Raw genomic sequence first — 27,999 nt, 5'->3', positions numbered from 1 at the left:
CACACGCCGGACGCTGATTGGTGCGAAGTCGGAAGTGAGTAGAACAAGTCAAGATGGGGACTCGGTTGAAGGTGAGGGTGGCAAATGTCCTGGTTTTTGGGGCTTTAAAATGAATTCAAGGGATACATTACTTACGGTTAGCCTTATAACTTGTGTGTAATGTGCCATGGAAACCTGTTGTCACTTGCCGATCGTTTATATCACTTAGATGAGTGATTTTTTGATGGACAGTTTATCAGTCTGGATGTATTATGAAATATTAATAATACGTTTTCACAACACAAAATTCAATAGTGTGAGCAGATCAGGTCCCAACATCGTTTAAATAGTGGCTTGTAAATATTGGTGTGCTGAGAATTTTTATTTTTGTTTTTGAGGTTTTCTTGACCAAGGGGTGCCCACACTTTCCTGGGTTGTGAGCAACGTCTGAATGTTTATTAAAATCTCATTGTCTCATTTCTTTCTAGGTCTTGAATGTGTTCAAATCTCTGCACAGAACTCGACGAGATGTTTTCAAAGACGACGACAGAGCGCTTACTGGTAAGATTGTTTTTAAAAAGATCGAAGAATATTTCATACACATGAAATAATGAATGTGTTTGCACTTCAGCTGCAAGGCTAAAAATCAACGAGGAGTTCCGCAAGAATAAAAACGAAACATCAGAGGAAAACATTAATAAGGTAGAGTATTGCTGAAATGAAATATGGAATTGCTATGAAAACAACACCTGAATATCATTCAAAATGCTCATTTTAAAATGCTTTGCCTTTTTGAACTTCACATGTCTTGTTAGGTCTGTGTGCATTGTCAAGTGTTTTGACTCTTATAAAGACTCCATCATTCATCACAAGCATTTCTTTCCAGATGATTAAAATGGGCACAGATGTGGAGATGGTTCTAAGACAGTCTGTGCTTCAGATGGAGCATGTAGGGGAGGATACACTCTGTAAGTAATCCTTCAAGATTCTTGTTCTTTTTCCATAAAGTACAGTGCTGCAGGAATTAAAATGACTGTTTGTGGCTCCTTTCTTTCTCACAGTGCTTCGACCCAGGGAGCACCACATGTTAGAAAACGTTCCATTCTGTGACCAGCCCAGGAAGAAGACATGACCGAAGATCAACGTGTGTGGAAACTGAACCAATGTTTCAAGTGTTACTTGGAATATCAACGTGGAAATGTTATTGTCTTATCTGCAATATCTCTTGTCATTTCATAAACACTCATTAAATGTTATTTAAATTTTACCATGTAGAATTTGCGTTGTAGAAAACAGAACGGTTTTGTGTGTTGTTTTGCTTGTTTGGCCCTCACAAAACAAATCTTAGAATTTATATAACAGACAAGGGTGAGAACAATACGGGAGAACTACAATCATGGAAAATGGAAATGCTTTTTTTTATCAATCAAGACCGATAAAAAATATATTTGGTTTTTCAGAGCCACGTCTATTGAAACAGACTACATTTCCCATAAGGCCTAAAACGGAAGTGGCGTCACAATCTGGCGTTACTCCGGCAACGCAACATGCTACTGAGTTAGCCTCTGGAACAGAAGCGACAGAAATATAAGTTATGCCACAAATGAGGTAACTAAGCCTTTCTTCGAGACAAGTCCAGAATGAAAACGTACAAGCAAACTCAGAATGATGAAATATTTTCGTTAAGTAGCTCTGACAAGTTATGGGAGCTCGCGGCTGCGGAGGTCCAGAATCGGGAGGCAGGTATCGGGCAGGACGGTGCGGGAGACACGGCCCCCGAGAGGACTGTGTTTGTGCTGGGGAGCAAAGCTGGGGTTTGTACATGGAGTTCACAACCTTCTTCTGTTTGGTGCCTCTTCGTTTTTATCGTGCTATCTGCTTTGTCACCAGGGGAAGACATCCATTCTTCTCAGATGTTTGGACAGGTGAGTGACAAGCAGTGTTTCATCGGAAATGATGCTCAATAAATAACAAATGGATCCATCAGTTTTGTTTAGCTACACTTCACGCCAGCTTCAGATGTGGCAATGTATGGAAACGCTCTAAATGGCTTTTAATCCAGTATTTTTCCCAGAGTGCTTCATTTATGTCTTCCATATGCCACATTTTTATTTTCATTAGCGCCAAAATACAGTATTTTCATTCACTATTTCCTCATGATTTTGTGTGATTTTGGTCCGGTTACACATTGGACATTGTTTACTGCGTATAGTAACTTTGTATGAACTTATGATTCTAACCATAACTTAAAGCAATGTTATACTTTATTTATTTATTATTGTTATTATTATTTTTTTTTTTTTCAGAGATGAACCTGCAAAGCCAACTCTGGCTCTGGAATACACGTTTGGCAGAAGAGCAAGAGGACACAACACAGTAATTTCTTGCAGATGATTGCCTTTTTTTTATCCCAATTAATAGTCAGTCATTACTTGATATCTTCTGTGTTTCAATAATTATTCAGCCCAAAGACATCGCACATGTGTGGGAGCTTGGCGGCGGGACGTCTTTGTCCGACCTGGTTAAGATTCCCATCACTCCTCTCTGCTGGAGGTAACGCCCAGTGACCTGTTAGACTTGTTGTTGTTGTTGTTGTTGTATTCACCATATTGTCATTGGTTGATTTTTGGCTGGTGTTTTATAGATCTCTCTCCATCATTCTCATTCTGGACCTGTCGAAGCCTAATGCGCTGTGGGGAACCATGGAAAAGCTGCTGCAAGCAGCTCAAACTCAGTTGCAGGCCGTTGCCGCACAGGTACAACAGGCTGAGAAAGGTGGACATGGAGCAAAGACCCAGAAGTCTGTCCATCCAACCGTCAGGATCTTGCCCAAGGACTATCCAGTAAGCGTTGGATTAATTTAGTATAGATATACAAGTTACCTTTTCTGTATAGCGGTGCCATGTTAATGTACAGTGAGATGAGCTAGATGGGTCTCTGTTGCTGTGTAGTGTGCTAAAACTGTACAGTATTTCTCAACAGGACAGAGAGCTGATCAGCCCCTTTCCTGTTCCTTTGCTAATCATTGGAAGCAAGTACGATATTTTCCAGGTAGAACAACTTCAACATGTTGTTTCATCTTGGACGCCCTGGTTTTAGTCTTTATAATGTTTTGCTGATCCAACTGTCAGTAACATTTGTGACTGGTTATGTTGAGCGTCTGATCTTTGTTGTAGGAGTTTGACTCAGACAAGAAAAAACTGATAAGTAAAACACTACGTTTTGTGGCGCACTACTACGCAGCCTCTCTCATAGTAAGTGCATTCATTTGATTATTAATGCTGTTTTTGTTCAGCCACATTTAATATTGTTGTTTGTTTCCTATCGTCAGTTTACCAGTATCAAGGCAGAGAGTCTAATGTCAAAAACGAAGGGCTTCTTCTCACAGCTGGCATTCAATGTGGACAGAGGGTGAGGAGTAATCTGTGTAACTATGGTAATTTCATAATAGCATGAAACGTATTGAGCTTCCTCAACAAAATAATAGTCTGTGAATTCTGTTTTAGTGTACTATAACCACTTGATTCTCTTCTCTTCATCTCAGTAAAACCGTGTCTTGTGATGCCACAAAGCCTCTCATCATTCCAGCAGGAGCGGACTCCTTCGGCCAAATCGGTGAGCAACTGCTCCATTGCATGTTTAGAGCAGGATATGGCCCCTTCCAGTTGCAACCTAAATTGTTTGAGTGCTTTACAAAAAGGTAGGAGTTTTGGGATCGATGTGGGACTGTCCTCATTACATGCACCCACTAGAGGGCACTCTCTGCTCTGTAATCTATGGATGAACAACCCTCTCTACATTTTAACCTTGCAATGTGAATGTTCTTAATAATGGGTCCTGCTAATATCAGGGTAGTTTAACATGTTAAGAGGCCAAACTGGTGCATGTTTTCTCTTCTCTTAAATCACGAATTTGTTTCTGTCTCTTCAGGGTCTCCTGCAACCACTGATGTAGACATTGCATCCCTGCATGCTAAAACCCCAAAGGACCTTTGGAAAAAAGTGTATGAGCGAGTTTTTCCACCACAGGTAGTTCCACATATTTTCTTGGGAAATTATCTCTGTTATACTGCTTTTTAGAGTTTAATTTTCATTTTATTTCCTGCCCTGGCAGGCCACTATTGAGCAGAAGCAAATGAAGGATCCGGCCAGAGATGCTCAGTACAGTGAACCTCAAATTGACGCCATGAGAGCACAAAAAGATCAGGTACACTCTTTCAAATTTGCTGCTCCCCCTAACCCAGTCAAAAAGAACGAGTATACTAGTTTGCTTATTTATTTCTTTTATTAGTTTTGTGCTCTTCAAAATGGGTAACATGACATCAGTACCCTTATGGCTGCCACAAACTTTCTAGCTCTGTAGACAGTTGTGAAGCACACATACAGAAAGTCTATTGTGAAACAAGGTCAGTGTCCGCCAGTAACCTAATGCCTTTAACTCGCCTTTGCACTTGAACTTGAAGCTTTTTCAAGGTTTTTATGTTTCCTCTTATCATCTCCAAGATTACAAGCCGTCCTGTAAACCTACCCTGGTGCCACTGTGGCACTTGAACGATAGTAACCTCAAAGACAAATTTATGACTGTTTATCTCTGAGTGACCCTCACATGATGCCACTCTGCTCCTTCTGCTATTGGACATTGTATTTATTGTGTTATTGGTGTAAATGCAACCAATAGGAAAAATGGGGCAAAGGTTAATAACAAAAAAGGAAACTATATCTATATACTTTGCAAAGTTGTTTATTTTTTTGTCAATTTGTTTATGTATACATTTATAGCAAAATAATTTCAAAATAAAATACCTAAAGTAGGTCGCTGTATCTCCTGTAAAATATTACTTTTGTCAACATGAGAAACCTGCAGGGTGAGATCCATACTAACTTGTATGTGGAATATTATTCATTGGCATGAGACCACAGTATTTCATTTTTATTTTTAGCATTATATCATCTGTTGTATAGAAGTTAATGTAAGTAAATACACCTTTGACTTGTAGACCTTTAATATTTACAAAAAAAGTTGGGGGTAGTGAGAGAATACTGAATGTAATTTGTGCAATGTAATGTATGAAAAATATGATTGTGTTAATTGTGATTTTCTTTTAAAATTTGAAAGTAGTTTATTTAAATACAAATCCTAAACAAACCTTATACAAAGTTTTTTATTTATTTTACAGTTTCTTTTTTTTACCAATTTTATTTTAAGGGAAATATTTGTAGACTAAATGAATAGTAAAAATGGTTTGTTTGTTTTTTCTTGATCAGATGATGAGTCAAAGGGCAGTCTGAAGTAATGTGTGCACATCCTGTTGGCGTAACATAAACATCATCAATCTGTGACTATGTTTCTTGATTTATTTTTGCAGGAGTTGGAGCAGTACAAGAAGAGTGTGGCCAAGTCATGGAAAGAACTCAACCTTGACACTTAAAAATAATCTTCTCAAAACAATTTAGTTTATTTTATCCCAGTATTTACAACAAAATACAAGTTTTAAAAATGTAATCATATACTCTTCACAAATTGATGTACATCGCCGTCTTCTGTATCAATCATGTACATTTAAATACCGTAGCTTTTATACAATTTATTACATGTGTGCGAATACATACATTTTCCTTTTGCTGTCTGACAGCAACAAACTTGGATATTACTGCTCCGATTTCATCCAGGGCAGTTTCAGAAAACACACAGTCGTTAAATCATCGTCCATTGTTTATGTTTTTAAGTAATAAAGCATTTGAACAAGTCAATGTCCTGTTATAAAAAGTGTATTTTCGCTTTTAGTGACGCACAAGCCGGTCTCTAATCTTGAAGCTGATTATGCCCAGCAGTAGCAGCGCAGGGAGGAACGAGTAGAGGAGCAGGAAGTCTTGTGTGTAGCGGGACAGAGCTCCAGGGTAACCTTCTTCAATGACCTGGTTTCCGTTGGTGATCAAGCAACCCCCCGGTAAAAGTGTGAAATTGTCTATCAAAAAAGAAAAAAATATAGATAATTGTAAATGATGACACTGTAACTGAATGACTGACAGCAATACTCTTCTGTTAAACAGATCAGTCATGAGATGCAGGCGTCTTACTGCAGGTGAATTCAAGTTGGTGGAATTCAGTGACGATGAGCAGCTCGCAGCTGTACTTCTGGAAAGTCAGGTAGCTCAGCCACTGGAACAGCGTGGGCATCTGCTGGGTGCTTCTGTGGACGGAGACAGCCGGGTGTGTTTAGGACACAAGATCATTGAAGACAGATTGGTGGAAAAGCAAAGTCATTCTTGTGAGTCATACATCCGAGTTAATTCAGTTGTATTCACTTCTGTTGCTTTTCCACCTGACTGCAACCTTTCAAATTAGTTTTATTTCGTCTCTTTGAAATTATATTGTATTACGATTTACAATACCATGTGTTGTACCATTATTTTTTTAAACAAACACATTTTTCCATTGGAGGATACTTTTTAACTTAATATTCTTTCTATTTTATCGTGAAAATGTTTCCTGTTAATTAATAATTTACATAATATAATTAATTTATACTTGAATTTATACTCACTTACGTGATCAACAACCTATTTTACGGTTCTGCTGATAAAATTGGGTGACCACCTTTTTCGTCTTACTCAGTTGTTTCAAATCATAAAAGTGTCCTTGAACATGTGAAACTTTGCTTCTTTGTCAAGCTAATTATTCGTAGTCTCTCACCTCAAGAAACCAGAGCCCACAAGGATCCCAGCAATGTTGAGCAAAGCCACGCCGGTGTTCACCATGTTTGGGTCCTGGACCACACCAAGCAGCACGACAGTCAGCAACTCGCCTGAACGCAAGCACATAAATAGGAATAAACACAGGGATACAAAACAGTGGTATATGATAACAGACAAGATAACTATTCAATAAAGCTTATTTATGTTGTAGTCAAGTAATGGACAACAAGGTGTAATGACACAGTCAAAAAGATATTCTTGTGATCAGTAATTGTGCTCTTATTTTATCAAATGATATTCACTTCAGTTTACCTATTTGACTCAGGAAATCATAATGGACTCATTAAGGTACTCAAAAAAATACGACAATCTGTCTGGGAAAACAAAATAAAGGGGCAGAAATGAAAATAACAGTTTTTCTCAGCTCCTTTTCGATCTCTCAGGTCTACTACTACTCAATTTTGAACATGTGAGTTTTGAAATGTGATTTAAAGGTGGATAACGGGGTCATAGATCAATTCAGATGTTCATTACCACGTACTACATTCATATAATGTGATATATATGAGACCTGTTTGACTAAATATAGCCGAGACAATGTTGTGTTTTTGCAGTTATATAATTTAGCAGCATATATTTTAGAACACAGCTCAGGTTTGTACTTTGAAATTGTCGTTTCATTTTAGCCTACCGATGATGTGAGGAACCATGACCACAGCAGAGAAACACAGGAAGCGCATGCTGTCAGGATACATGCCCACCGTCCTGCAGGAAAGCATAGGGTCAAATCAGTCTGGCAATAGTTCTTGAGCATCTATGTCATACACTTTCCATTTATATGTTTTTTATTTTGTGTAATTATACTTAAATAATGATCATAAAGTTCACAGTAGACACAGTAGAAGAAACATTAAGTCATATTTTTCATTTCTTTTTTATTCAAAAGAGACGTCTACACACCATGGCAACAGGAGCCCTGATAATTGGTGATCGAATGCAGCAGTACATTGATGTATTGTAGCTTCAAATAATCTTCTGTTGTAGATCTGTTGTAGCTGTGACATGGTCAATACACTTCCAGGGTCATAAGCAGGTGCACCGTGAAAACCCATGATTGACTCACCAGTAAAGGAAGGAGCTGAAAATGAAGACGCTGAGTACACTGAAGGGCAGGATGTGGACAATGTAAGCCAAAAACATTTGCCATTTACTGTAGAGACCATCCTGGCTCTCCTGGTCGCTGATGGCCCTCAGTGCTGGGACTGTGCACACAGACAGGAAGATCGACTTAACAAACCCAAAAGTCTCTTGAAATGATTTTAAAAGGTTTTCAACTCATAATGAAATGTGGTATTTCAACTGCGAGGCCTATGTTGTGTTATGAGTGTGCTTTTTATGGCCGTTTATCTGTAAGATTCAAGGCCAGTATCAGCAATATCATTGTTTAGGTGCTGATAGTGATGTCAGTATCCTGCACAGATATCTCTGCAGCTCAGCCAGATGCCTTATCACGTCTCTAAATCTCACTATCTTTGGCATCATTATCACCACAGACGCTGTTTAATCTGAGCTGATAAGTGAACGACACATAACACTTCAGAGCTGCTGCTTTTATCCTTTTGAGAACCTCAGTGTCTTAGACAATATGCTTCAGTGGTGTTATGAATCAAGCCAACGGCAACTTATTGTTATTTTAGCCTAAGGGAAGTCATAGACTGTTGGCTGATGATATAGCCACTTGTTGGCAGGAGATGAAGGACAAGCTAGACAAGAAGGAGTGAATGTGAATTATGATTCTTACTCAGGCTATGCCACCTAGTCACCCCAATAAGTAGCTCCTGTGTGTAGCCATTAGCTTGTCAACTCCTCAGGAGGAGCCAAAGACAAGACAATAGCATGACATGCAGTAGATTTGACATGCGTGTGTGTAACTAGAGGCTGCCTCGAATAGATGGTTTGCAGTTGTGTCATGGGTTGTGTTGACCCCAAGATATAATAGAGATAATTTAAGGAATTGGCCCTCAACTCACTCACTGAGATGTTAGTGTGTGTATTCAATCTAAATTTCTTCTGCCACCTTCGTCCATAAACGTTGGCTTACAACTGAAGTGTAAGATTATTGATACTGATGGCCAACATTGACTTGTGTCTGTCTTATAAGTCAAATTCAGATTTGTCTCCACCAGAACTTCGCTTGAAGCACTTGTTGCCTGCAGTTATAGCCTGACCTACGCTGTTGTGAATAAGTCTCACAGCAGCTTCTCAGTAACAAATGAAAAAACACTTTTCAAGATTTGTAATTTTCCTCTGAAACAGAAAAACAAGAATCAGGGTCTTTTTTTAATCTATGGGTTTCAGAGTTTTCCAAGTGCTGATGAGCTGCTGCAAACAGGGCCAACTACTTATTGTATATCAGACCGAAGTTAAGAGCTTCTCTAGCTTTTACACCGTCAGAATCCAACTCACATCCCACATAGTTACATACCGAATGGCAAGAGTTTGAGAAACTCAGGAGGAAAGGTTTGTCTGTCCTGTCCCAAAATGCAAGGTTTCTGTTAATGGAACATAGCATGAGTTGTAAATTCTGGCCGACGGGACATAAACACTGGTGATAAGGACAGAGGATCAACTCGAGGGCTTCAGGTGAAAAGGCAAAGTTAGAATCAAAGGGTCAAAAAGCCCCCTGACCTTCACTTTTGCAAGAGTTGGACGGAAAAGATGAGACCCTATCAGTCTTATTTTAATTTCACCCCAAAACTATCAGACCGAGTGCGAGTCTGAGCTAAATCGTTTTTGTTGAAGGGATCAAACATTCTATTCGCTACAGGCCGCTGTTTCCCCGACTAAGCAAAAGATAAGCTGACTCGTCGAGCTGAGATAAAGAAACTTCGTGCTGCTTGATAAAGATAAAACTCCACTTTGGCTCAGGTGATTCGACACGTTCGTATTACCCAGCAGTCATCCTACTCACAGCGCTTGTTCTGCAACGTTGTGAGACATGTACGGTGGCATTAAGTAAATAGCTGGCTTGACACAGAAGGTTTAGGAGGCATCTGAAGCAGAGCTTTCTTCCAACCTAAGATGTAGGACCCCCAGCTCTTGTTACTGGTCCTTTCTATACGGAGAAGCAGCTTCTCTCTAACTGCAGCAGATGGTCACTAACCAAGAGTTAGGAGTTAGACTCACAGAGGGCGACAGCGTTCAGCATGCCGGTGTAGGGCGACGCTCCGATACACTGGTAGATGATGCCAATACGGTCCTGGATGGCGCCCTTACTGACGTCATCATCCAGGTCTATCACGAAGAAGGCGACGAAGAGGCCGTAGATCAAGTTCTGAGACAGACGCATCAGAACACCCATGCGATCTCGAGACAGGTTCCGTGCAGTTCGCCTGCCACCCAAAACAATGAGCAGCTTTAGTGGTTATCGTTGAGAATGAATCAAAAAGTTATTCCTCAGACCTGACAAGAACCTCGAGTTTGGCGGCCCCACTGGGAGACTCCTTGCTCTTGAAGGGGATGTCAGGTTTGTCTGCCCTCTGCAGGCTCTGCTGCATCTTCTGCTGCATGCCCTCGTAGATGGCAGACTTTCGATAGGATGACGTGATCTCATGCATGCGATTGAAAGTGGCTGCTTCCCTCTCACTGTTGTGAGTGTCCACTGAGGTGAAGTCAACTTAAAGAGGGTGACAAAAGCGCACCAAATATTATTCAGTTTAATCTCCGTTATCAAACAGCGGTTGACCCAAGAAGCAAAGCTACCATAGATGTCAAAGGGGTTGCAGTACTCCGGACACTCGTATCCACATTTGCTGAAGAAGGCCACCATTTCCTCAGGCTGCCCGCAGAACACCAGCTCTCCTCGACTCATGATAGCTATTCTGCTGAAGATCTGGGGGATGAAGATGATGATGACACACCATCAAACCTCACACATGAACCATAGAGGTTCTTGAACTTTTTCACATTGGAATCTGCCATTTTTTTCAGACCATCAAGTCTGGTATAGATGCATGAGTCGACTTCAACAATATTGGAGTTGCTTCTTGAAGCCCACATACTTTAATCACGTGGATTTTTTCCTTCTGGAACTTTTCATTATCCCAAATTATGATGCAGTTTAAAGTCTAATTAAATCCAAAATGGGCAATTTAATTGAACTTGCAAGTTCAATTAGCGGTTCTTTTGACTTGAATTGCAACTGTAATTTCATTTAATTTAGTGTCATGACTTGACCCTACCTCGTAATTAAGTCTGCATCAGTGAAAACTGATTTTTAAAGCCAAAAATATGCCTTGAGTTGAAAGATAGCTGTTGAAAGAAGCAGAAGCAGGAAGGACCATGGTGCGGACCAAGACCACGAGAGGATTCATGTTTGGTCTGGAATGTACAGTGATGCTCTGGTGCCATCATGACACAACACGACCAGTTTGTTTGTCTGCAGTTTTGCTGGCACATTCCAACACCATTATTGAGGGAAATCTTTTCTCTCTCTCTTTCTCCTCTCAGCACGTACCCTGAAGAGCTCCGAGCGTGGCTGGTGAATGGTCACAATAACAATGCGATTTCTTCGAGCCAGCTCGGCCAGCAGCATCACGATCTGATTGGCTGTCATGCTGTCCAGTCCGGTGGTGGGCTCGTCCAACAAAATGACCTCTGTGGAGAAAGCATCTTGCTCAAGGCTCCGCCCTCCTCCAGGTTTGTCACACTCTTTTGGTTTTTTCAAGATGGAAAGTTTCTCTTTCTTTAAATAGGTTGACTCTCACTGGAGTCAAGTCTACTTGTGAACTTCAGCAGTTTCGAAGCGAATGAGTGTAATTAGGGCAAAGATGGCCTCTTTCCTTCAGGAAAGTAGAGTGAAATTAACATATTCTTTAATTGTGAGATTAATTCATTTCCTGCTTGATTGAAGATGCAGTGAATGGGAACTCCTCATTACGCTGCCAGCCACTCGAGGTGTGTGTGGCCACTCTAATCCTGAATGAGGATGGAGACCCCTCGTGGTCCCTGGAGCAGCCGGGACTCTGATAAACCACAGCATGGATATGTGGTGTGTGGGTGTGTGCGCATCACAGGTGGGGCTCCACTCGTGACCCATGTGGCCTGATAACGCTCTTTTTCATTCTCAGTCCCGTCTTCCACTTCATTGTTTTATTCAGGGTGGACTTCAGAAATGCTTTGGGGAGGCTGACTTTTTTTCAAGTGAAGCAAGAGCTCTGCCATTGCTAACTATCCGGGGAACATTAGCTGTGTGAGAGATAACCCAGTTACCAATCAGGCTTTCATTGGATGCGCCGCGGAATCAGGGGAAGCCTTTCAAAGTCAGTTATACTGATAGTATACTTATCGTGGTACCTCGGTTCTCGACCACAATCCGTGCCAGACGGCCGTTCGAGAAGTGAATCTGAATCGATTTTTCCCATTACAATGAATGGAAAAATAAATAATGCGTTCCAAGCCTTAAAATAGTCTTTTGTAGGAGTGAATGTAGAGTGTCTGCTGCAGGTGCGCTGTTCCTCTATGTGTGTGGCCGCTGCATGTGGGAGGGGTTGCCGAGTGAGTGACGTCTCTCCAGAAGTGAAGAGGTGCCCGGTGCGTGTCCAGCTCTGAATGTGCGCTTCTGTGCAGTTTGGCTGTGACAAAGTCACGCTCTGTCCCAGACTCGCCTCATCCCTGTCTGAGCTCCAGCCCACAACAGGACACCAAACCCTCGGAGGTGTGGAGAGCGAGCGCCTCCCCTGTGACACTCTACCACGGTCCAGTGTGGAGACAGGAAAGATTTTACACCTCAATATGAAGAAAAAACAGTCAGTAAATGTAGCTAACAGGACACCTCTGCTTACAGAGGCTGCGTTATACACAATAACAAAGCGCGTTGTGGGTCAGCTGATCGGTCCGCGAGTGTTATGTTTTTTCCGGCTTCTGGATTTTCGTTCGAAAATCAGAAGCAAAAACATCTCGAAATTTTTGTTCAAACTCCGATTAGTTTGAAGTCTGGGACGTTCGAAAACCGAGGTACCACTGTATTTGGCTGTTATGGTTCTGTGCTAGTAGCCGTGTGTGCATTACAACATGCACTGATGAGCTCTAATATCAGCTTTCTATTGTTAGACTCACATTTACTGCTGAATGTCCAGCTTTTGTGAAGTAACCCGCCCCTGCAGTGGTCAGTATCCATCAAAGTGTTTTGGAAGACAGAGACCAAGTCACAGGTCATCATTGGCACCCTACTTGGTTCAAGTGTCGAGTTATGAAAACCATCTATTAAGCCTCAGCTGCCCTTCCATGCATGCACTAATCTTGATTTAGAAACAATAATAAGTAAATGACAAACAGTTCAGTTAATAATTTCTAGGTATTAAGTCCAGTCATAGAGTTGTCTTGTCGAAATCATGTATAAGTCTGTCAATAACTCCTCTGCTCCCCTGTGACAGGGAGGTCCAACACGTGACACGACAGCTTATTATCCAGGTGGCATCAACAGCACGATGATGTACTCACTGGGGTCCTGGAGGAGCTGGCTGGCGATGGAAACTCTCCTTCGCTCACCCCCAGAGATCCCGGGGAAAACCCGGCCCCCAATCACACTGTGGGCGACGTGAGTGAGACTCAACTCGGCCATCACTGCCGACACCTGCGGAGGAGACCAGGTGGTTTCATCCACGCTCCATGACAGGGGTGATTCTCCAAGTAACTGGTGATTGATCGTCTCCTTTTATATGTGTAAACCAGTTTCTCACCAGAACGTACCCCAATAATGCTGATGAAAATTGTCATGTCAACAGAAAGATGCAAAATCAGATATTATGTCATAAGGTTGCGCATTGTCTAGTAAACAAAATATTTTTCTTTATCAGCCAATAAGCTGTTTATAACCAATTGCTTAATAGTCTGGAGCTAACACTGGGGTTTCCTTTAGGTAGTGTCTTAGAAGATGATGGTTTCTTTACAAACGGTGAAGCTGCTGCTCTACACCGAGTCTCTGGCCGAGCACATCACCTTGCACAAGGTGATGTACACAAGTTTCAGCTACTGTATTTACCAGTCCTCATGAAGACTTGATTCTATATTCATTCATTTTTGCTGTGGCCACGATGGACAGACCAAACACACAGTGAAGAGTACAGAAGAGGCAGATTGTACTGACTTTTTTCGTGATGGCTTTGGCTGAGTGTTTCCGCAGGGCCAACTGAGCAGTGTAGGTCAGGGTCTCCTCCACGGTCAGATAGCTCAGCAGATTATCACTCTGAAAAATAGGTGGCAGAAGAATCACTGTCAAGGCGTTGCTTTTTACCGCCCCTCGTGAGTGGATCAACAATTACATCATTATATTATTTATACATTTATTACAACAGCAAATGAGAATACAAATAATCCACAAGTCAGTTGTCAGATTCTACATTAATGTTTACAACAAAACCCAGGACCATTAATGAAGTGATGAGAACTATTTTATTGCATCTTTATAATTACAGCGCTGACATATTATTATACATATTTTTTTGACTCAAAACAAATGAGATTAAGATTTCTCATCAACTTTTAGAATGAATTATTACTATTACTATAATATAGAGACATGATGCAGCCCCTGAAGAGCTGCTGCATGTTGAGATATTTGAGTTGATCTGTCAGCAGAAACCAAACATTTTTGTGCTCTGAATGAAAGTTAACTACTGGAAATGCACGTCCACTATTACTGCTGTTATTTCATCATTATAATTCAACACTTTTTTAATAGCATTTGAAATATCATTGATAACCATGTGCTCCATAGGACAGCAGGTGGCAATAGGGGACACACAAGAGCGAAGAACAAAAAAAACACCAAAAATCTGATCCTAAATTCCTTGTTCCCTCATTGCATTGTTGTTCACAACATTCTAAGTGCTACAGAAGCAGCTGCTTAAGGAAGTGATTCCTTTGGAGTAACACATGCGATGGATGCGTCATGTGTATACGATCCCATCTGAACATGGATCCACCGGAAACTGATGTGTGTCTGTGCCGTTTCACCTTAAGCTCTCATATCTGCCGACACACGCAAATGCCTGACTCAATTAACACGCCGCCCAATCCCTGGTCTCCCTGGGGTCTCATCTGAATGACTTTAATATCAGGTGCTGATATCGCCGCCTCATCTCCAGCTTAGCAAGGAAAGTTAATGACAAGGCTTAGAGAGACGCGCGTGTGTGGTGTGGTGTGTGCTATCACGGAGCAGAGGAAGTTGATGTTGAGAGAGAGGCACGGCCAGTTTTAAGCCACTGTTTTTAATTCAGGCTTTCGATGCACATGAGCACCTCTTATTGAGAGATTAAGTGTGTGAGGAGGCTATCAAGGGCTTCCAGTTAATTTCATACTGAGCCCAGGTCGACCTCTTCAGGAGTTTCTGCTGAGTGTGTTCGTCCCAGTTTTGTGTGAACTCAAGTTCTTCCAGAACAGATCCATTATTTCTCCCCTCACGTCAGAGTTGAACCTAAGAATACTTGCACGCAGTTGATGTGATCAGGTTTTTATTGTGAAAGCTGAGGGTAAATCAGGTTGTTCTCGGGGGTTGCTGGTCCCCTCACCCACCTGTAGCACGTAGGAGAAGCAGTCCTGGTACTGTTCTCGCTTGACTTTCCTGCCGTTGATGAAAACTTCACCCAAGAGCGTCCCAGTGTTCCCAATTCTGCCTGAAATGGCATCCAGCAGCGTCGTCTTTCCCGAACCTTTACACACAAGCGCAGATGACTTGATGGATTTCACTTGCATTTCGACTCGACTATTGTCACTCATTCTTATCACTTTGCAAATCACTGTCACTCAAATGATTTTGTGTGTACAATCTTCAATTTAAAAGAGAAACATCCTGAGTATACACTGCAAAAAAAATGATCAAAGTGAAAAAGAAATTTCTTTTTCCAAAATTAGACCTGAGAAAAATGTGAATTTTATATTATGGAAAACATATCATCCTCTTTTTTAAGACAATACTACAACTAATATTAAGCATCATTGAATAAAATAAGTTGATTATTTTTCTTATTTTTGTATTAATACTCTACAAAAAACATTTACTAATTCAGATTCATCAAGTAGGATAATGGATTTCAACTAGACTATGTGAGTAATTGTAATACGAATTGGAGAGCAGACAGTAAATACTGAGTAAATAATTTATACCTTTCTGAAGCACTTAGTTCTAGAGTGAAAGCAATATAAACGTAAAATAATTTTTACATCTAGCAATATCTCCTTTTTGTCGAGCCGTTCTTTTTAAGTGACTGATTTGCATGTTATCACACAAACTATGTCGCGAGTTTTCAGAGAATGTTTGATGTGTTTGAGTTGAGGCCAAGAGCTTTCTTGGTTCTGGTTGCCACAGTGAAAAGCTCAGCAGCTCAATGAAAAACCAAAATGTTTAGTCACCAATTCACGATATTAAAAAATGCAAAAGAAGGTAAAAATATGAAGGTGATACATGTGATAAATGTTGTTGCTCTGATGTGTGTTCAGCTCCTTGTTCACACCTGAGTTCCCCAGGATCCCCATAATCTGCCCGCTGTCTATGTGGAAGGAAACATCATTGAGGATCTGACGGGTCCATCTCTTCCTGTAGGAGTTTAAGTCCCACCACGGACCCACGCTCTCACTGGAACACACATGGGAGACGATGGTGTAAGAAGAGAAACAAACTGATTTTCAATCACGCTACAGTGTTCATGCTGTTCAGTTTAGTTTCTGGTGAAGCCTGTGTGTCTCTGAGGCTGTGTCCTGTCCTGTATGCAGGTTTACCTGACGGTGTAGTTGATCTTGCTGACACTGAGGCAGCACGAAGGCTCGGCTCTGTCTGCGCCACCACCTCTCCAAACATCCTTCTTCTCCCCGAAGTTAAAGGAGCTTCGGTCTTCTGAGCCAAACTGCGGCTCCATGTCCTGCATCGGGGAACTCATGTTCTCCTCTCCAGGTCTGGACCTGCTCTGCTCTTTTGGAGAAATCTGAGCGCAAGTCTTAAGGTAATTCCACAGTGCTGCTGTCCGGCGCAGCTGTGGAAGAGCGCTGGTCACTGAATGCACCCATAAACACACACACAGATTGTGGTGTTATCTTTGAGAACTTTGACCTGGAGTTATGGCTCACGGCCATCTCCTTAAACTCGGACTTCAAATTCTGACTTGCAACCGGAAACATTGCTGAGCGGCAGCACACATGGAGCCGTGACATGACATGAGACTTGAGAGATCGCAGAGCTTCTTCAGCTGGATTGAAGGCAAAGTACAGAGCAGAAGAGAAGACAACTGAAGAAGACGTCAACGGAATCCCAGCAGCACCATGATGGAGGAAGCAAACATGACAGACATGAACAACATGGATCAGGTCAGTCGTGTTCCCCGCAAGCTGGGAGTCTGTGTCTGTCTGGGAGGCTGTGTTTAGCTGCACTGCAACAAAATAACTGTCTAAAGGATGGAGTATAGTGGCACTAGAGTTGAAGCAGAACAGTAATGGCATGTGTCATTTGAAAACACATGTACTGTGTACTGTGGGGAGAGTGACAACTGAAATCTCAAGAAGGGAGAGGAAAGTCATGTAAAGAGGACGGAAGGAGTTCAAATGCAATGATTAGATGACAATGAGCTGAAGAAATGTTAAATAAAAATGATGAAAAGAATCATTTAACACTTATAGATTCATATGGAGCTGCTGTCTAGAAATTCAAATGATTGTAAGCAAATAGTGTAAAAACAAAAACAGATTTTATATATTGCAGCCTCATCATTAAGATGTTCACACTATGAAGTTAGCAAGATTGTTAATCTATTAAAATGTTGATAAATAAACTTAAGTGAAATCTTCTTTTGATTTTCTACGTGGGGACATTTTAATTTTAATCTTCACTTATATGTCATGTCTGAGGCTTTACTAAGCTTTACCAAAGATGAAATATAATGATGTCATTTTTGGATTTCAGTTGAATGAAACTTGTGTTTTGATATAGTGTTGATGTTTTGGCGGCTTGACAAACTCAAGTAAACCTTTGTTTTCATTTGCATATTATATTTCCTTACTGTATATACAAACCTTGCAACTGGCAACTGGCAAATGTCATAATTCTCCCATCACTTTTTCATGCAGAACGTTGTTGGTGTGTGTGTGTGTGTGTGTGTGTGTGTGTGTGTGTGTGTGTGTGTTGTTCAACACTTCTGTGTTGTCATCTGTTCCACTCTGAAAGAAGCTCTAAACTGATAAGGGAACACATATTAACTATTAATAAGAGACGTTGAATTTTCCCACTGTGGGACTTATAAAGACTATTCCCTGATGATCTGATAATTACTCTCTTATTAACTGTCAATTGTCAGTAATAATGATGCTGTTTAGAAGGAACTTTTGGAGAAATGTAGTCTGGCTTAACAAGACCCTAAAAGTACTTCAGAATCATTAATTACAGGTATTAATTTATTCAGAAGCAGTTTATTTATGGTAATGTATGTTCCCTGATCTAAAGAATGAACTTAAAAACTTGGGAAAAAAAAAACAAAAGCTGCTGTTGATATTGAAGAATACAGGTGAAACAACACCTGAGCGATATCTCAGGCAGAACTGTGCTTTAAGAAGTACAGGACACATTTGTTTCAATATGAATGCATTTTTTTTTAATGAATGAAAAAACAATGGTATTTATTGATTGATTAAAATGATATTTATTTATTACGTTTGTTTTTGGTAGCATTTTAAATGGTTTTAACAACATGTTTAATCATAATCAACTCATTTTTGAGAAGTAAAAATACACACATCATTTGCACATCATTTGAGGCCCTTCATGATTGTTTGCATGGGTTTCCTGCATCTTTAAAAAACTATATATATGTAAATACAAACCCTATTTGTGGCTGTTTTCTACAGTTTTGATTCCCCAGAATTTGTGTATGGACCTGGACCTGAAAAGTGAACAAAATAAAACCCTTCAGTTGGATTGATCTGATATCTGTAATGTATCCTGCATATCGAGAACGTCGTGTTCTCCCAGGATCAGCGTTTTATAAGAAAGAATTACATAATAGTTGCAGTGGAAGTCCAAATGGACTCCGAACTCACCATTTGTCTGCAAATAATTACACGTCTACCAGCAAACCACATTTAGATGAGGGGTTTCCCAACAGTTCTAGGTGTCTGTCCTCAAACTTGAGCCATTTAAACACGGGAAGTTATGGAGGCTTATGTTTCCACTCACTTGCTCCCAAGGTTTTCGGAGCCTATAGTGTGTGTGACATGACATCTCTTGCAGCATCCAAACAGCGAGCTGTTCTCCACGGAGGAAGACAGCAGTCTCTACTTCACTTACAGCGGTGGGTGCAACGAGCTGGAGGTCAATAACCTGCAGTATGAGGTAACAAAGCTTGTGCGCTTATCTGTAGCTTCTATTCTGCATGTGTGTTTGTGTCTGTTTGCTGTGTCGCTGGCTGAGGAGCCTTTTACCCAGTGTGTAGCACCTTTGTTTGTGTCTGGTGGTGACTAGAAGATGAATCTCACTCTAAGTTATGTGGCTGCTCTTCACCGCACATCGCCGTGGTTCAACTGAGGCACACAAGTTGGTAACTCTGGGGGTTGCAGGTGGACACGGCGGCTCAGATCCCCTGGTACGAGAGGCTGTCAGAGTTCAAGCTGCCGTGGGAGATGAAAGGGGACAAACAGATGGCCATAAATAAGCTGAGCCTCAGAGTCCACAGTGGTCAGATGCTGGCTATCATCGGCAGCTCAGGTGAGGACTCTGCAGCGCTCTGTCTCCCGACATCCGAAATCTTCACTTTATTTATTCTCACCTCGGTGTTTCGTGGTGTTTGTCTGGGCTCTTACAGAACTTAAATTAAGCAAAAATAAGCATTTAATCCCTTTATTATGTTTTCTTTTTCCACAATTCACCCCCTTTCTTGCATTTTATTTCCACTTTTTATTAAAGCTTTGAAAGCAAGATGCCAACTCTTAAAGGCAGATCTGCAATTATCCAGGAAAGCGCATATAGATAAGATTTGGGAATCCGGGGTGTTTCTTGGTTTGGAGACAGCTAGTAGAGGTGACTAATAAATAAGTAATTTAATGAATAGATCCAAAAAATATATCTATAAAATTTGAGTTTCAGCACATGCTCCTCTTCTTTGGGCTTCTCCCTTCAGGGGTGGCCACAGCGGATCATTCTCCTCCATCTCACCCTGTCCTCTGCTTCCTCTTCTCTCAAACCTACAAACCCACAGGTGTGTGGAGACATGTAGTCACCAAAGGATTGTGTCAACATGAGGAACAATTATATACACACGCAACCGACATTTGAATTGTGGCACAGTTTCTATCCTTTAAATTGCACTCAGGTTTGATGCTTCATGTTGTGTGTTTGGTCAATAACATCTCGTCTCATCTGCAGCTTGGAAAGATGCGTCAAGAAAAAAGAAGATGAAAAAATACAATGCAAACCGTAGAGAAAATTGGAAAAGCAGGATAAAAGTATGGACAAATTAAATATAATAAAGCAATGCCTAAATATGTTAAATAAAAAATTATATAAACAAATGTTTATTTCCCACAATAAAGTATAAAGAAATAAAGTGCAAATAAAAGTATCACCATGACATTTTCAAATTATTAAAAAAAACTGCTTCAACATCTGCTTTCCTGACCAGTTGGGGGAGTGGCCTCACTTTCTTTATCATTGTTTCTTTTCATTAACAGCTCCATATTTGCTAACTATCACAAACTTGCGGCTGTCTTCTTCAGCTTCTCTGAGGTCAATGGAAAGACTCACTACTGCAACCAAGTGGCGGGGCGGTGTTCTAAAACTGAGCATCTCATGACGCACAGGTGTAAAACAAAGAAACGTCTCGCGGCCCTCTAGGAGGCGCTGGCTCGCAGCCCAACCATAGGCCCTGACTCATGAATCATTGACTGAGAGCATTTATTCGTGTTCAGAGAAGAGCAATGCCTGACTCACACAACGGCCTGAGGGTTGTCGGTTCATCATCGAGTTCATGTCATTTTCCCACATAGTTTATTTGACACCGCAGTCAAACATAAACACACAAGACCATAGAAGCGTGAACCATGTTCTGTTTGGCAGGAAAAAGTGCAGACAGGGGTTTTTATCTCACAGCGTTTCAACGATAAAACGGGTTTTTTTTAGCTCAGATTTAACTCGACATTTAGCACAAAGCATCTTTGTGGTTTGTTTCTGGCCGTATTAACAGATTTTGCCGACCAGGTTTGGCCCCCGGGCCTTGAGTTTGATGTAAGAATTCACTAGTACGGTGAATAATTTTTTTTTATTATAAGCTTGAAGGTTGACGTGCAATGTTCTCCAGGCTGTGGTAAAACCTCTCTGCTGGACATCATCACATGTCGGAACGAAGGTGGAAGGATGAAGTCGGGGGAGATTCTCATCAATGGGAAGCCCAACACGCCACAGCTGGTGACCAAGAGCATCGCTCACGTTCGCCAAGATGACCGGCTGCTCCCACACCTCACCGTCCGCGAGACACTCTCTTTTGTGGCCAAGCTGCGGCTCCCGACCCACTACTCTCAGGCTCAAAGGGACCAGAGGGTAATCAGGCCAGAAATCATTGGGCAACTAAGAGTCATGACGTTTATCATGTTGGCGTCGCAGGTGGATGATGTCATAGCTGAGCTACGGCTGCGACAGTGCGCCCAGACCCGGGTGGGAAACGACTACGTGAGGGGCGTGTCTGGAGGAGAGAGGAGGCGAGTCAGCATCGCAGTCCAGTTGCTTTGGAACCCTGGTGAGACCGAGACATGTGTGAGGGAAGCGAAGCAGAGTCATGGAAAAAAAGAAAACCTTCATTTGTGTTATGAATCTCAGGGATCTTGATCCTGGACGAGCCCACTTCCGGGCTCGACAGCTTCACCGCACATAATCTGGTGATCACTTTGTCCCGCTTGGCCCGAGGGAACCGGCTGGTCCTGCTCTCGGTCCACCAACCCCGATCGGACATCTTCCAGCTCTTCGACCTGGTGGTGCTGATGTCATCCGGTTCTGCCGTGTACTGCGGGGCGGCGCGGGACATGGTGCCGTACTTCACCAGCCTGGGCTACCCCTGCCCCCGCTACTGCAACCCTTCGGACTTCTACGGTGAGTGACCCGTCACGTCAGGCCTCCGGCCCGAGCTCACACTTGCTCTGCGTTCAGTCGATCTGATCAGTGTGGACCGACGCTCTCCGGAGCAGGAGGCCGAGTGTCTGGAGCGGGCCAGAGTCCTCGCCGAGCAGTTCAGAGAGAAAGTCCGCGACACTGACGATCACATGTGGAAACCATCGGCAGGCAATGTGCTGACGTCAGCTGACAGGTAGTCATGTGATCCTGATCATTTGTATCATTTGAACGGAGAGAATAAACTAATAAAGTAATAACAATTTTATAGTTGAGTAATTGAATATACTATATATATATATATATATATATATATATATATATATATATACACATTTATTATTTACATTTATTATTTTATTTTAGTTTTTCCCTTCAAAAATATGATTTTTATTAATTTCATTTTAATCTAAATTATCTAGAGGATCTTGCAAAAAACGAATAAAAATAAATAAAATATATATACATATATAATTGATATGAAAATTGAAGAAAAAATGAATAAAAATGTCATCAATTTTATTTGAATGTAATTTATCTAGAGGCCCTTGCTGGTCTGTTTTTTAACATATAAAGGATGAAGTGCAAACAACACGGCGAATGCTGATGGTATCTCTTGACTGGAATGAAAATCATGGTCAGAATTACGCCCCACTTTAGTAAGGGTGATCATGCAGACGGCTCTCAGCTCTCAGCTGAACCTGAGCTCACCATTGCCTCCTGCAGCTCTGCACAAACCAACGCGCCGGAGAACGTCGTAACGATTTCGAGGGAGAAAGACAAACTGCCGGGGAAGCTGCATCAGTTCACCATTCTCATCAGGTAATGAACAAAGACGCAGAGATGCCGAGGGCCGGACACACGCTGCCATCTCTGCCCCCTCAGGCGTCACATGTACAACGACTACAGAGATCTGGTGACCATCCTGGTCCACGGCTTGGAGGCTCTGCTCATGTCCCTGCTGGTCGGGTGCCTGTACTACGGAGCTGGGGACGCTGTGCTGTCCATCCAGGACACGGTGGCTCTGCTGTACATGATCGGAGCGCTGACACCATTCGCTGTGGTGCTGGACGTCATAGCCAAGTGTGAGTTGTTCTCACCTGAGCGTCTGCTTCACAACCACTGTCAAAACATGTCAAGCAGTGAGGCCACTGGACTCTGTGGTTCTTTCATGACAGCCCATCTGCAGCCAGCTGATAATGACAGTTATAAAAAGCACCTCAAGGTCGAGTGATCGTAAAAATTATTATTTCAATGACATGTTTTTTTTTTAGGCAACATTCAAACAGTCCGTTTTTTTTATCATTGTGTTAAGTCATGCAAAAAATCAGATTGAGAAAAAGAAACGTTTAGCGACCACAACAATGTTAATAACAACAATAAAATAACATCATAGTGTGGCATAATTATCAAATAGTAAAGTTAATATTTGAAGCCAAGCTTTTCCACTTCTAATTTGAGGATAATACAGTGAGTTCTAGAGGAGCAGAATCAGACATGTAGCACCACAGGGGTCCGTCTTTGGACCACCGTTTTACTCCTTAGTCACATGATTTTGACAAACTGTTCAGTGATGAAGTATGTCTTCAGACTTTTCATCAACATGAGTCGAAATACTGGAGAGATATGAAACATCAAGGTCTGAAAAAATGAGAGAAAATGGTAACACCTCAGATTGAGGAACGCCTATCAACTATTTCTTTATTTACAGCTGAAACTTATGGTATTGTTGCGAGTGAACTTTTGTTTAGTCCGTCACAAACCAAAACTTAAAACTAATAACGAATACAGATATGAACAAGTCCTTTATTTAAGGTAATAAATGTTCATCTTTAGTGTGAAAAAAATCGTACAAAAAATTGTGCGTCTGGGAAGTTTTCCTGGACAAAAGGACGTCACAAAGAAGCAGAAACAGCGGATGCTTTTATTCCAAATACACACACAGATTTAGACGATTTTACTGAGGTATTCTAAGCCTTGTTTTTACTTGTTATCTTCTGGTGCATATAAAATTCCAGTCTCGCTGGGACGATTAGATAAAGATGAAGTTCGAGTTCGGTGAGCTCATAAAACATCGGTATCAGGCGTGATTCGGATCGTTAAACTAATTCGATGTTCTCTGTCAAGGTCACACCGAGAGGGCGATGCTGTACCACGAGCTGGAGGACGGCATGTACTCGGTCACCTCCTACTTCTTCGCCAAGGTACAGCCCGTGTCCAGCAGGGGGCAGTGTGGCTCCATGCATTTGGCAGTCAATGTCGTGTTTGTGACGTCATCCTGAGACGAGCCTTTTTAAACAAGTCAGGAAGTGACGAATCAGAGTTCAGTGACCTGAAGTCGCCTTCCACTCAGCAGGGCACCGAGTTCACCGTGGAGAACAGGAAGAATGACAAGTCAGGAGGATGACAAAAGAGAAGATGGGAGGAGTAGAGATGAAGGAGGGAGAAATAGTGATGTGAGGAAGAGTAAAACAGAAGGAAATAAATGTTTCATTCCTTGTAAGTGTCTCGCCAACCTCATCCCTCCAGCCATCCATCTACATGTCCTCCTTTACATGCATGTCTACCTCACCGTCCCTCTTCTCCACCTCAATCTGACATGGTTTAAACCATGAGGTCTTCGTGCATTACCAACAGTAACCTTGGAAACGCTGGTCCCAGCTCCTTTCAGGTCACTGACCAGCTCCTCCTGTGTAGTTCTTGGCTGATTCTTCACCTTTCCTAGGATCATTGAGACCCCACGAGGGGAGATCTTACATGGAGCTCCAGCCTGTGTGAGACTGACAGCCATGTTTAGCGTCTTCCACGTTCTAATATTTGCTCCAACAGTGGGTCTTTTTTCACCACGCTGCTTGGCAATTGCCCCGTTAACCCTTTCTGCCACTGGTGTCTCTGGACAGCTTGACCAGTCTTGGTCATGTTGTATGGGGTGGGCAGGTGACCACCTGACTTTCCCAGTTGCTGACATTGGCAACAGAGCTTTATTTCTGATTCCGAGTCTGTCCCTCGCTGCAGATCCTGGGGGAGCTACCTGAACACTGCGTCTTCACGCTGGTCTACGCTCTCCCCATCTACTGGCTGGCCGGCCTGAACGAGGCGCCGGATCGATTCCTGCTCAACTTCCTGCTGGTGTGGCTGATGGTCTACTGCAGCCGGGCCATGGCTCTGTTCGTGGCGGCCGCGCTGCCCACCCTGCAGACCTCCGCCTTCATGGGCAACTCGCTGTTCACCGTCTTCTACCTGACCGGAGGCTTTGTCATCAGCCTGGAGAACATGTGGCTCGGTGAGGACGCCATCATTTTTCTGCTTCCTGAAGTCCGGGTCACAGCTGCGAGCAGGTGTCTGAGTTGATGTGTGTCGACCTCCCAGTGGCCTCCTGGCTCTCCTACGCCTCCTTCATGCGCTGGGGTTTCGAGGGCATGCTGCAGGTCCAGTTCAGAGGAAACATGTACGACATCCCCATCGGGAACCTCACCATCCAGATCGACGGCATCCACGTGAGTGCCAAGTCCTGTCCAGACCCGGACCAGCCGCTCTCATCCCGCTCTCTCCCCCAGGTGGTGGAGGCCATGAAGCTAAACCAGCACCCGCTCTACTCCTGCTACCTGGTGCTGCTGGCTGTGTGCCTGGGCTTCATGGGACTCTACTTCCTCTGTCTGAAGTTCATCAAGCAGAAGTCCAGTCAGGACTGGTGACCAGGCTCGAGCTCGACTGGATCGACTCGGAGCCTCTAGGTGTTTGAGCTCAGTGAAACGCTGGCTTCAACTCATCGTATCGTCACGTTTAAATACTTCCTAATGACATTGAGCTTTTTAAGTATAAACCTTAGCTGAGAGCTTCATCCCACCTCTATGTCTACAGACTTCAATGATGAGAAAATGTGTCAGTTAGAAAATTCATGCTTTAATTTTATGATATTTGCCCTCACATTTACGTTTTTTACTCACGTGTTTTTATTCTTATATTTACACATTTCAGAATCACTTTTTCTTTAATCCCCTTCTTGTTATGCCCCCTGTATTTCGCTTTATTTTCTTGATATAAATCGCGGGCTGGTCCCTCATGAACGCGCTTGTAAATGCTATGTTAATGCCTGCCGCTGGGTGGCAGCAGAACGCCGCACAAAAAACAAAAAAATTATAATCTCGTCTTCGCGCGCTGTAGGCGTCACGTGACAAAAGCGCCACTTTGGCGGCCCTCCATCAGCAGCTTTCTGATTTCAATCTTCTTTTCTCTTCTCCAGATTTATCTCTTGTTCGGTGAGGATATTAAGCTTAATAGTTTGTGCGCTAAAAAAAAGGAGGGTGTGGGGAAATCCTCGAAGATATTCGGTGATGCTCATCAAGAAAAAAAAAAAAAAAAAAAGGTTGTGTTCGTGTCGTAAAAGATTAAAGATGGTGTGATGTTCGTGTTTTTGCGCTGGTGCAAAAACAAAGCCTGATAGATGATAATATTGTTAGAATGTCGATCTGAACAAAGAAATAAACATTCCTCAAAACCGTTTTGTCTGAATATTTCAGGACTTAAACTCATGTCATGACCGAGAGTGACGTCACCACTGACGGATGAAGAAAGTTTTGATCGTGAATGAACGATGCAATATTTTTAAAGTTTGTGTGTTCTCCCCAACGGTAATATGCCTGCCTGAAGAGTTACCCCAGTAATTTGCAGTTGGGAGGTCTAACGTTTTCACTGTCAAATGCCAACTAAAACGATGCCCCCCGTTGCCTTGACTGCTCAAACGTAACAAGAAAAAGAAAAATTCTCCGAACTTTCAGGAGTCAAATCAGGCAGACTTGGGGATCCCTCATTCTTTATTTGCATAAATACGCCTATACATCTTCGTCACAGTCGATCACTCGCTCCGTGGAAAGAGTGGAACATCCCACACAACATGACAACAACAACAACAACTAGGCTCACATCAACATCGGTATAAAAAGGAACAGCTGGAATAAAAGGGAAAACCTCGACGGGAGGTTTGAGTCGTCACTCCTCCGCGGCGGGTCGGACCAGGCTGGCTCTCTCCTTCAGCTTCTCTGCGTAGAACTTGAAACTTTCCTGGAGGAAGAAATGCTGAGTCAACAAAGATTTCAGCAAGGATGCTGCGGCCCAAGAAGTTGCTTTCTAACCGAGTTTGTGGAAACCTTTTGACCATGGTCTCTTCTTGTAAGAGTGGCACACATCACTTAACTATCCTGACACGCGGTGAATAATGCAGCAGCCCCTCTACCTTCATCCCAGCCTCTCCTGCTATTTCGGGGCTGCAGGTGAGTGATGCGGAGGTAAGAGCTGGTCCTGATGCTGCCCCCGGGGGATCTGAGCCTCGGACGGAGGAGCCTCCGCCCAGAATAGCCGCGCATCAAGCTATTAAATGTGTGACGTGCGGAACATTTGTGTGTGTGTGTGTGTGTGTGTGTGTGTGTGTGTGTGTGTGTGTGTGTGTGTGTGTGTGTGTGTGTGTGTGTGTGTGTGTGTGTGTGTGTGTGTGTGTGTATAGTAAGTGCGTATAGGTGAATCATCGAAACCCTCTTTCACATTCGATTCTTGCTTCCCAGGCAGAGGAAGCAGGAGGACTCACCGGAGGCTCGGTGAAAGGGGGAGTCTCCCCGGCAGCCCGGTACAAAGAGGCCAGACGCTTGAGCGACAGCTCGTCCACCTGCAGGTTCTCCTGCTTCATCTGCTCATACAGCGACTTGGCAGCAGACAAGTCCTTGTCCAGCACTGCGGGGGAGACATGGCTGGTTTAAGGACACGCACTTCATCACCACACCAGCAAAAGCAAGCAAGAAGTGAGGGAGGCGGAGAGGTGGACGAGAGGAGCAGAGGAAGGGAAAGAGGCGGTGAGAAAGGAAAGTGAAGGAGCGTGTCAGAATTAGCACGCTAGGCTACACAGACAGAAAACTCATTAGCTGACATGTGTTCTTCAAAGGCAGCGCACGAGTGATGTGAGCAGACGTATTAACAATGCATCAGGTCCAGCGAGGCGGGAGGGAGGGAGGGAGGGAGGGAGGGAGGCAGGGAAGGAAGGAGCGTGTGTGTGAGCGTGTGTGTGTGTGTGTGTGTGTGTGTGAGTGAGTGTTACCGTGGCACTTCATCAGGTAAGTGTAAACCACCTCCTTCTCAGCGAAGTCTGGGATCCAGCTCTGCAGGGTTTGGATTTTCTCCACCTGAGAGTCAGAGAGCTGG

General features: G+C 42.7%; 4 protein-coding genes across 28 annotated transcripts in view; 2 read left to right on the top strand and 2 right to left on the bottom strand.

Moving 5' to 3' along the window:
• Positions 1-28: 28 nt before the first annotated feature.
• Positions 29-1,577, top strand: lyrm7 (LYR motif containing 7). 2 transcript variants are annotated; one of them, XM_053876017.1, is made up of 6 exons: positions 29-71; positions 468-540; positions 611-681; positions 866-947; positions 1,041-1,123; positions 1,440-1,577. In XM_053876017.1, exons 1-5 carry the CDS (start codon positions 54-56, stop codon positions 1,109-1,111), a joined length of 315 nt encoding a protein of 104 aa, XP_053731992.1. In that variant the 5' UTR covers positions 29-53; the 3' UTR covers positions 1,112-1,123; positions 1,440-1,577. The 2 variants fall into 2 exon arrangements, with proteins under 2 accessions (XP_053731992.1, XP_053731991.1); XM_053876016.1 differs by lacking the exon at positions 1,440-1,577 and having other exon boundaries at positions 1,041-1,214.
• On the top strand, positions 1,454-26,470 carry abcg8 (ATP-binding cassette, sub-family G (WHITE), member 8). Of its 24 annotated transcripts, none has more exons than XM_053876008.1 (20): positions 5,423-5,926; positions 6,030-6,126; positions 6,679-7,859; positions 11,184-11,749; positions 13,109-13,371; positions 13,594-13,683; positions 16,173-16,334; positions 16,446-17,033; positions 18,946-19,047; positions 19,272-19,419; positions 21,008-21,246; positions 21,310-21,442; positions 21,523-21,792; positions 21,850-22,006; positions 22,537-22,632; positions 22,696-22,895; positions 23,938-24,014; positions 24,826-25,093; positions 25,180-25,307; positions 25,368-26,456. In XM_053876008.1, exons 8-20 carry the CDS (start codon positions 16,989-16,991, stop codon positions 25,503-25,505), a joined length of 2,001 nt encoding a protein of 666 aa, XP_053731983.1. In that variant the 5' UTR covers positions 5,423-5,926; positions 6,030-6,126; positions 6,679-7,859; positions 11,184-11,749; positions 13,109-13,371; positions 13,594-13,683; positions 16,173-16,334; positions 16,446-16,988; the 3' UTR covers positions 25,506-26,456. The 24 variants fall into 24 exon arrangements, 20 of the variants coding, with proteins under 20 accessions (XP_053731983.1, XP_053731973.1, XP_053731970.1 ...); XM_053875998.1 differs by having other exon boundaries at positions 6,030-6,247; XM_053875995.1 differs by having other exon boundaries at positions 6,030-7,859; positions 11,184-11,372; positions 11,587-11,749.
• On the bottom strand, positions 5,392-16,713 carry abcg5 (ATP-binding cassette, sub-family G (WHITE), member 5). Its single transcript, XM_053876013.1, has 14 exons — positions 16,452-16,713; positions 16,187-16,308; positions 15,249-15,385; positions 13,822-13,920; positions 13,176-13,308; positions 11,191-11,330; positions 10,437-10,566; positions 10,137-10,350; positions 9,861-10,066; positions 7,798-7,936; positions 7,366-7,439; positions 6,673-6,784; positions 6,057-6,169; positions 5,392-5,944 (listed from the first exon to the last, which is right to left on the bottom strand). Exons 1-14 carry the CDS (start codon positions 16,607-16,609, stop codon positions 5,760-5,762), a joined length of 1,962 nt encoding a protein of 653 aa, XP_053731988.1. The 5' UTR covers positions 16,610-16,713; the 3' UTR covers positions 5,392-5,759.
• Positions 25,760-27,999, bottom strand: part of lrpprc (leucine-rich pentatricopeptide repeat containing) — a 48,325-nt gene continuing 46,085 nt past the window's right edge. The window contains exons 36-38 of the mRNA XM_053875990.1: positions 27,896-27,980; positions 27,392-27,534; positions 25,760-26,871 (exon numbers count right to left, since the gene is read on the bottom strand). Of these exons, the coding sequence (XP_053731965.1) occupies positions 26,800-26,871; positions 27,392-27,534; positions 27,896-27,980 (300 nt within the window). The 3' untranslated portion in view covers positions 25,760-26,799. The remainder of the gene's footprint in view (positions 26,872-27,391; positions 27,535-27,895; positions 27,981-27,999) is intronic.

The sequence above is a fragment of the Synchiropus splendidus genome, chromosome 9 (genome assembly GCF_027744825.2).
Source record: "Synchiropus splendidus isolate RoL2022-P1 chromosome 9, RoL_Sspl_1.0, whole genome shotgun sequence".
Classification (NCBI taxonomy): domain Eukaryota; kingdom Metazoa; phylum Chordata; class Actinopteri; order Syngnathiformes; family Callionymidae; genus Synchiropus; species Synchiropus splendidus.
This window is presented reverse-complemented; position numbering and strand designations above follow the sequence as displayed.